The following is an 8,664-nucleotide window of genomic DNA, read 5'->3' on the forward strand; positions in this document are numbered from 1 at the left end:
TGTTTATGTGATATAATTCACTCACTGGCTCGAAGCAGAGAACATGACCAATCATAAAAATGCCCCAATTTCTGTGGCAGTCATCCGGACACAGAAAATACGTACAAACAACAAGAAAATCTTCTCTCCCTTGCATTATTAAAGAAATGACAAGTGCTTCAGAGCAATGGGATTTTAATAAAATAAAAAGAAAGTACACTGTTTACCCACAGTTTTGTCCTCCATTTTTTTAGTTAATTTTATTTTTTGTAATTGCCACCAGTAGAAAAAATAAATAAAAAAAATGGAAAGCATGCATATAATGTACACCAAATGTTTCATGACAAAAATGGAGCACACAAACTTTCTTTTCTTCTTTTCGAGCCTTGGATGATTAGATTTCATTGCAACATGTCTTTGGTAAGTAAATGAGCCGTCTCAAGGCAATCTCACACACAATTTTCCTGCTTTTTAAATTTAAAAAAAAAAACCATAAATTAAAAAAAAAAAAAAAGGATGCACTTAAGTGAAGTGAAAAATGAGGGAACTTTCAATCTGTGAAGCTTGACGATTATCAGTATTAGCCCCAACACTCGGGTGTTTTGGAATGGTCCCTCTTGGGGTCCCTGCAATAGTCATATACCAAATGGTTGCGTTGAACCCATCTCATGGTCCTGTACTGCTGTCGCGTTAGCCCGCCGGACCGGAAGGGAGAGGCAGACACCGGGCGGCACCAAGCGGGGGAATAGGCAGAGCAACCACCGGCTTTGAAATTGGTATACTTTGCAACAAATGGTTGATATCTGTAATCAGCTTTGTATTTTCCATCTTCAGTTGCCCAAGATGAAGCATCCCAAATTGAACCATAAAGCCACATTGGCCTTAAGGGAAACGTTGCAACACTTTTCCTAGCATACCTCCTTATGGGCACATCATCCACCAAAAAGCTGTAACAATGATTAATCTGATATTAATTTAAACATAAGATAATTAAACCTACCTCAAAGCCGAATTTGAACCATATTATTGATTGCTCATTGTGAGACTTAGCCAATACCTCCACCTTTTAATATAAATAATATCGTTTGTTCAAAAAATAAAAAAATAAAAAGCTACCAAGGTAACATCACAATGCTTTGTTTGGAATAATATGGTTGTAAGTTACTATTCCAAAACGTATTTTATGATTAGCTTAGAGGCCAGCAAGAGGAAGCGTTTTTATTTTTTATTTTTTATTTTTTTTATTTTTTTTGAAAAGTGGGATCCAAAATGATCACCAATGAAGGGCTTTTATTAAAACAAACACATTTTGTTATTTGATTTAGTCTATTTTTTTCTTCAATTCTTTTGTCAATTTTATTGATAGCGATTATTATATAATGGAGGAAACTTTTTCTTTCGATACTGACATCCCCATACACTGTACTTGTCATATTTGAATACGGGGCCCTCAAACTTAAATTGAGAATCAAGAATAACTTATCTATAAATTACACATAAAAATGATATATAACAATTTTATATACGTTTTATCCTTAAGAGTAAATAAATGTCATAATACAGTGTTAAAAATTTGAGTTTGAGCACAAAAGAACGATAACACTGATCTAATCAACTAATTTTACTGACCTAACTAACTAAATCAACTGATGTCTTATTTCTGTATGTTGCTTACAAGTTTGTACATGAATATTGACCTTTCTTAATAATTTATGATTTCTCCTGTCAAATCAATTGGGCTTTCCTTAATTTTTGAGATAAAAGTAAAATGATTTCTCATTGTCATATTATCAATTTAACTTTAACAATATTAATCATAAGCTTTTCTTACAGAAGGTTTCTTTCCAGAATTTTTTTTTTTTTCTAGTAAAACTTTATTCAGATTAACACTTCCAAGTTACTCTTTGATTTCAAGTTTGAAAACTTACATGATCTCCTTGGGACTCCATAATATAGCATAGTGATGGAAATTTTTACTGGGATCAAACCACAAGTGAAACTTCATCTCTCTGCCAATAATTCTTCCATCCCCACTTCCTCTGATGTAAACATTGGTCTGCAAAGTATACGGCTTCCCAAATGTAGTCCCAAGAAACTCAATGTCCACTTCATCATGGTACCCAGGATGAGCTTCACTGTTTGAAAGCTGCAATAATAATATATTTGATCAGTTCACCAAGCATTTACTTAGTTTAGCACACCCAATTTTGCTTGGAACAAAACAATATTCTAAACTACAGTAATATACAGAGGAGGATTTGGAATTGGTGCAATTGCTTTTTTTTTTTTTTTTTTCTTTTACAAAACGATATTTCAAACTACTCTCATATACAGAAGGCAGGGGGTGTTCAAACTAGGTGCGAAGTGTCGGACACATAGTCTTTGCCAACTGACATAACCCAGCTTCAATTGTTTAAACTAAAAGTGGCATGAAATATGTTCATATAAATTCATTTATAGTTCTTTAATTATTCTCACATAGAAAGCTGTTATGACTCCTGCTGTGTAACCAGTTTGAAGCTTAATGGAGGCACCGAAGTAACCGGATCTAAATGGACGAACTGATTTGAACCCACTTCCTGTTGCAGTAAAATGGACCAGAATTCAGAAAACTATATGAACGAAATGAATAAGTACACTACTAACTAAGGAAGCATTAAAAATACGAAGTGAAAAGTGGGTGTAAGACCTGTGGTTCTGTCAAGCCAGATTGTTAATGCATTTTGGTATAAGCTTTGATGCTGAGCACCCCAGAGAGGTTTGAATCCTTTATTAAAGCTCATAGACCTGAACTTAGAGCTTGGCCAGTAGCCAGGCGATGGTGGCCAATCAGCATTGGTTGCAGGGACTAAAAGAATTAGGAGGTAGATGAAGATAGCCATGAATGGGGGAGAGGTAGGAGAACTGTATACAGAAAATAGAATAATTGGCCTCTGTATAAATGAGAGAGAGAGAGAGGGGGAGGGACGGAGGGAGAGTGAAGAAGACCAGGTGTATATAGATGAAGAGAGAGTATGGACACTAAATGACACAAACCAAAATTATTGGGAAATTGAATAACATGATTATTTAGAAATTTCAATTACTTAACTGATCAAAATTATATTCTCACGACATATATTTGTAACTTGGTCACGTTAGCAAATTAACTAAAATTATTTAGACATCTTAAATTTCTAAGAAAGCTAATCGAACAATCTATATTTTTAATTAACACATTGCCTATTTGATTATTTCTATTGAGAGTGTATTATTAGTCCAACAATCTCTTGTATTACTAGGGTTAATTATTTCTCATGGCTAGTAATTATTCACAAAACTAAATTAGACTCGTGAAATAACTGGTCAGAAGTAATTTGAGAATCAAGACGAAAACTGATATAAATCTCAATTTAAATAATAGTGTGATGGAGAAAATATTTAATTACCTAAAAAGGTAACGAGAAGAGAGAAATAGTAGAAAGTACTAATTGGTGTATAATTTTCATCTCCCACTCATCACAACTACTCCCTTTCACACCCTTAATGAGGAAACATGTTTGCTTTGGGTTGCATGGTTGGAAAGCTGGGAAAAGAGGATGTGATGCAGAATGGGTAGATGGTTGTCTCTTAAATGTGACCTCCCCTCCACCCCCCCTCCTCCGTGTTTTGCACCTGTTGTGAACTTGGGGCTTGTAAAAGTCTTTTATCCTCACTCAAGATCTGAAAGCCACATCCAATTTCTGCCTTTACCTTTAAAGCAAACCTTGTTGGATTACCCCTTATTGTGTGTTTTTTTTACCTTCTCTTTTGCTTCTCTTGCCAGTGTGTCAGCTCCAGATGCACTGGAAGATGAAGTGTCAAACGCTTGCTAGTTCAGCAGTAAATCTTACACAAAATCTTTCGTATAAGCCGAATGTGCCCCTTTATTTTAGAGGCTGTCCGATTATCATTTCATTGTCACTTTTTAGTTTTAGTTTTTATTTATTTTGAAAACTCGTTTAGTAATTTCTTTTATCAGTTTTAATATTTCAAAAAAATTGAAAATTAAAATCAAAAAGTGAAAACACTCTCTTGAGTATTTTAAATTTAACTTTGATTTTTCATTTTTCACTTACTAGTTTTCACTTTTCTTTTTCAAATTGAAAACTGAGGTAGTTAAGATTTACCAACAAGTTTTCAGTTTTCCAAAAAAAAATTTAAAAAAAAATGATGGTTATCAAACGACTTCTTAATTAACTATGTTTTAGAAACTACACTAAATTTCATGTTGGCCGACTTTGAATTCATAATGTAAACAAAATGATAGGAATTAATTGTTCCGCTTTGTGTCCTCATTGAAGGATTATTCGCCTAAATTCACCCTTCTTGAAAAAATTTACCAGTTTATTGTTATTATGTACATTTGTTGATGCACAAAACCGGGTCGGTCTTGGTACAACGTAAATCCAACCGTGAATCTGCAGGTAATGTAAATAACATAAGATGTATCGCGATTCACCCCAAGGTTTGGGCTACGTCCACACTGATTGTATTGTATTTCTCTGTTGAAGAGGGAGAGAGAGAGCTTAGAGTTTAGGGGGTGTGAGGAAGCTTAGGGTTTGTGAGGGTGAGGAGGCCCTTTTATAGAATAAGGGCTCCTCCCCTAATTACATATTTGCCCCTTCCTTTATTACATAATTACATTTAAGTCCCTCAAGTATTTATACGAGGTCTAAATATGAGGCCCTAAATATGGTATAAACAGTAGTCCCCCAAGTCTTCAGTCAAGAGAGTCTTTTGGCTGGAGACTTGAAATTCAGTCCATGTGTGGGCCGAAGTAACTAGAAGTTGTCTTGAACTGATGTTCGATGTAAGGCGGTGCTCAATCTAAAATGATGCTCAACCAGAAGTAGCACATGATGCGAGACTGCTCGGCTTGTGGCTTATGTTGCCTTGGTTGGCTCGGCTTGTGGCGTTTGAAGGTGAAGGAGTCCCTTTTATAGAATAAGGGCTCACTCCTCAATACATAGATGATGGGCTAGAGTTGATGCTCTCTAATGATGGTGAGGGAGTCCCTTTTATAAAATAAGGGATCGCTCCTCAGTACATGAATAATGGGTTATGAGTGATGCTCGTGGCGAGGCGGTTGCTCAGCTGACGGCGATGCTCTCTAACGAAGGTGAGAGAGTCATTTTTATAGAATAAGGGCTCGCTCCTCAATACATGAATAATGTGCTAGAGTTGATGCTCGCGGCGAGGCGGTTGCTCAGTTGGCGGCAATACTCTCTAATGATGGTGAGGGAGTCCCTTTTATAAAATACGGGCTCGCTCCTCAATACATGGATAATATGCTAGAGTTGATGCTCGCAGCAAGACGGTTACTCAGCTGGCGGCGATGCTCTCTAATGATGGTGAGGGAGTCCCTTTTATAGAATAAGGGCTCGCCCCTTCATACATAAGTAATGGGCTAAGTCCCCCGAGTATTTTTCATGAGGCCCAGTTGAGGCCCAATATATGGTGTATAGTGTAGTCCCCCAAGTCTTCGGTCAATAGAGTCTGTTGGCTGGAGACTTCAAATTGAATCCATGTATGGGCCGAAGTGGCAGTTGTTCGGAGACGGTATTTGTATACCCTGCACTAAAGCTTTGTAGGTGAAGCTTTGCAAGTGAAGCTTTGAAGCTAGAGTTCTGTAAATGAAGCTTTCGAAGTTGGAGCTTTTGTAAATGAAGCTTTGGAAGTTGATTGACATAAGTGATGCTCATAAATATTTATGTTGATTGACATGAATGATACTCATGAATGTTTATGTATGATTGTCATGAGTGATGCTCATGAATGTTTATGTATGAATGACATGAGTAATGCTTATGTATAATTTGAAGTACTAGGCGTACTTTTGATCACCTGGTTGGTGGCATGAAGGAGAGTACGGGTTGTACATTTCATCACCTGGTTGGTGGCATGAATGGCTAGTTGCCAAATGAGAGTACGGGTTGTATATCTCATCACCTGGTTGGTGGCATGAATGGCTAGTTGCCAAAATTAGAGTACATGTTGTACATCTCATCACCTGGTTGGTGGCATGAATGGCTAGTTGCCAAAATTAGAGTACGGGTTGTACATTTCATCACCTGGTTGGTGGCATGAATGGCTAGTTGCCAAATGAGATTAGAGTACGGGTTGTACATTTCATCACTTGGTTGGTGGTAATAGCGGCGGGTTGCCGAATAATTGTGGAGTACTGGGCGTACTTTTGATGGCCTGGTTGGTGTTATTTTGGGCTTATGGGTCTTCGCCCTCCACAACATTCCAGACCATTTATTTTGGGCTTTGCCGTTTTTTTTTTTTTTTTTTTTTTAACTGGGTATGATACCAGAGATACAGATGGTGATAACAGTACATATACCAGCAAAAAATAAAAATAATGTTTGCGGTGCCCGCGTATGCATGCATATCCTTGCTTTCTCCACTTTCTCTTCTTTCATGTTGTCCACTCTCTTTGTGCTTTTAAAGATACATCACAGATGACCCATCATCACACCCCCAAAACTGATACGAATGATTGCCCATCTCAAATGATTGTCCCATCTAGTACATCCATTATCATGGGTATGGGAAAGGCAGGCTGAAAACCTGGCTTCTTCAGGTTTCACCATTGGTTTCCACGAGAGGCCCACTTCCACACTAATATTTGAAGAATAAGTATAATAATAAAAATTATTAAAACTATCTTGCTTTAAGAAAATGTGGCCAGCATCTTGTAATAAAAGAAGACTTATCTTCTGTGGTTTGGAGAGTGGGATTATGGGCTGGCAGATAGTGGGATAGTGTCTAACAAGCAGATAGTGGGATAGTGTCTAACAAGCAAAGTTGATGCCGTTGATGCTTTGTCGATGTTACAAAGTTGATGCTTTGTCGGTGCTGCAAAGTTGATGCTCTGTCGGTATTTCATGAGCCCAGCATTGCAAGAAAACTCTTCTTTCAGTTCGTAGGAAAACCGATACCGCTTCGCTGCCTTCTCCATATAATATCCCGACATGTTTCTTATTGCCAATTAGTGGTCATCAGATCCATATATCTTGAACAATACGCACGGATGATTGGATCTTTTGCGCTAGAAGAAGGGTTTGAAGGTTTGGAGTTTTTTTCCTCCAGAAGATTAGGCTGAGCGAGGAAGATTTGGTGGGAGAAGACAGTTTCGAGGTTTTCAGCTTCTAGAACGCCGACAAGGAGCTGGAGAGCCATTTGCAGTGTGTGATTGGAAGAGGTTGAGAGAGAGCTATCATCGCTGTCAGCGCGACCAAGCTCCCAGCTCGGGGTTTAATGCGCAAGCGATGGGTTGTGGTAGTCATTGGCTGAGAAATAGGCCATCTTGCCATCGGAGAGGAACTTGAGCTTTACCGCTTCCTCATCCTTTGTTTCTGGTTCAACAACTACAGATCCCGCTCTTACTGCAACTATCAAAGCTGGGTTATCTTCAACCCTCATATTAGATCTCTCTTGAACCAAACCACCCTGCAACCACCACCATATAGACAGATCATCATTTTCTTCTATCTCTCTCTCTCTATCCATGGAAAGAGAGGCAGATCGTAATGAGATACCGAGAGCACCAAGTCAGTGGCTTCCATCTGATCTCAACGCTCGAGTTCTTCATCATCTTCCCGATCCAGGCCGTCGCAGCTATCATGCGGCTGAAGGTTGGTTAGAATCTTGAGCTCGGTGGATATCTGAAACGAGAAGAAGGCGGAGCCGAAGATGCAGGTGAGGGAGATTTTCGGTGATTTGGACGAACCAGAAATGGTGGAATCGGGACGAGATGGGACTTTATAGAGAAGTTTTTTGGGGGCAAAATCGAGAGCCTGAAGAAAATGAAGTGCCAGCATGCGGTGTGTTTGGTTAAGCACAGTTGTTGGGGAGATTGATCTTCAAAATGTCCGCCTCTCTCCTCAATTTCTCCGTTTAAGTTTTCATTGGTTGTCGTTAACTTGCACCATTTTGGGAATCATTGCAAACCTAGCGCGCAACACGCAGCTGCACGACTTGCAGTACCTTCCCATGCACTCGATCTGGTCCCCCGCACTGTCGTCAACGGCGTATCCGTACTGGCTTTCCCGCGCTGGTGTCGTGGTGGATCCCGTGGATGACGTGTGACATTCTCTGCGATGGTCGAACGACCAGGACGTTGGTGACGACGAACTCCAGTGGTGGTTACTTGACGGTGACGGAGGCGTTGGAATTTGCTTTTGAAGACAAAGACCCGAGCTTTTCGAAAGCTCTCTGCAGTCGAACCTTCTGGGTTTGGTTCAGCAAAAGCTGTAAATCTTTCATCTTTCTCACTGTGGAAGAGAGAGAGAGAAGCTGAGAATCCTAGTCTTATTTTGTATATCCAGAAGGAAGGAGGTAAGGGAAAGGAAAGTTAATTGCTCAGCTGATAGCATAGACCACTGATGCTTTTGGGTTGGTTCCCTTTTACTTTTTTTTTGGGTTTTGATGCTGTTGCCTTTTCTTTTTGGCGTGCTTTTGCTTTTAACTTTTGGTGTGGTGGTTTTCTGGAAAAGCCTAAGGAGTTTCTGGGTTTCTGGGTTTATGTAGATTTTGCAGTGTTGATTTTGCAGATTTTGCAGATTCACGATGGAGGTGAAAAAAATGAAAGAGAACCGACACAACTTTTCGTATCGATTCCCACAGACGGCGCCAAATGTTGATGCACAAAACCGGGGC

At 39.0% G+C, this 8,664-nt stretch overlaps 1 protein-coding gene across 1 annotated transcript; it reads right to left on the minus strand.

Annotated features, from left to right (window-relative positions):
- Positions 1 to 315: 315 nt before the first annotated feature.
- Positions 316 to 3,007, minus strand: LOC126619497 (probable xyloglucan endotransglucosylase/hydrolase protein 32). Its single transcript, XM_050287894.1, has 4 exons — positions 2,669 to 3,007; positions 2,458 to 2,558; positions 1,908 to 2,125; positions 316 to 926 (listed from the first exon to the last, which is right to left on the minus strand). Exons 1-4 carry the CDS (start codon positions 2,859 to 2,861, stop codon positions 560 to 562), a joined length of 879 nt encoding a protein of 292 aa, XP_050143851.1. The 5' UTR covers positions 2,862 to 3,007; the 3' UTR covers positions 316 to 559.
- Positions 3,008 to 8,664: the final 5,657 nt, after the last annotated feature.

Source organism: Malus sylvestris, chromosome 4, assembly GCF_916048215.2.
Source record: "Malus sylvestris chromosome 4, drMalSylv7.2, whole genome shotgun sequence".
NCBI classification, from domain to species: Eukaryota; Viridiplantae; Streptophyta; class Magnoliopsida; order Rosales; family Rosaceae; genus Malus; species Malus sylvestris.

Coding starts and splice junctions, on each gene's coding strand:
- LOC126619497 (XM_050287894.1), bottom strand. CDS start 2,861: ATGGCTATCTTCATCTACCTCCTAATTCTTTTAGTCCCTGCAACCAAT. Junction 2,126..2,457: donor GAGTCATAACAGCTTTCTAT/GTGAGAATAATT, acceptor TTATTATTGCAG/CTTTCAAACAGTGAAGCTCA. Junction 927..1,907: donor TGGAGTCCCAAGGAGATCAT/GTAAGTTTTCAA, acceptor TCATTGTTACAG/CTTTTTGGTGGATGATGTGC.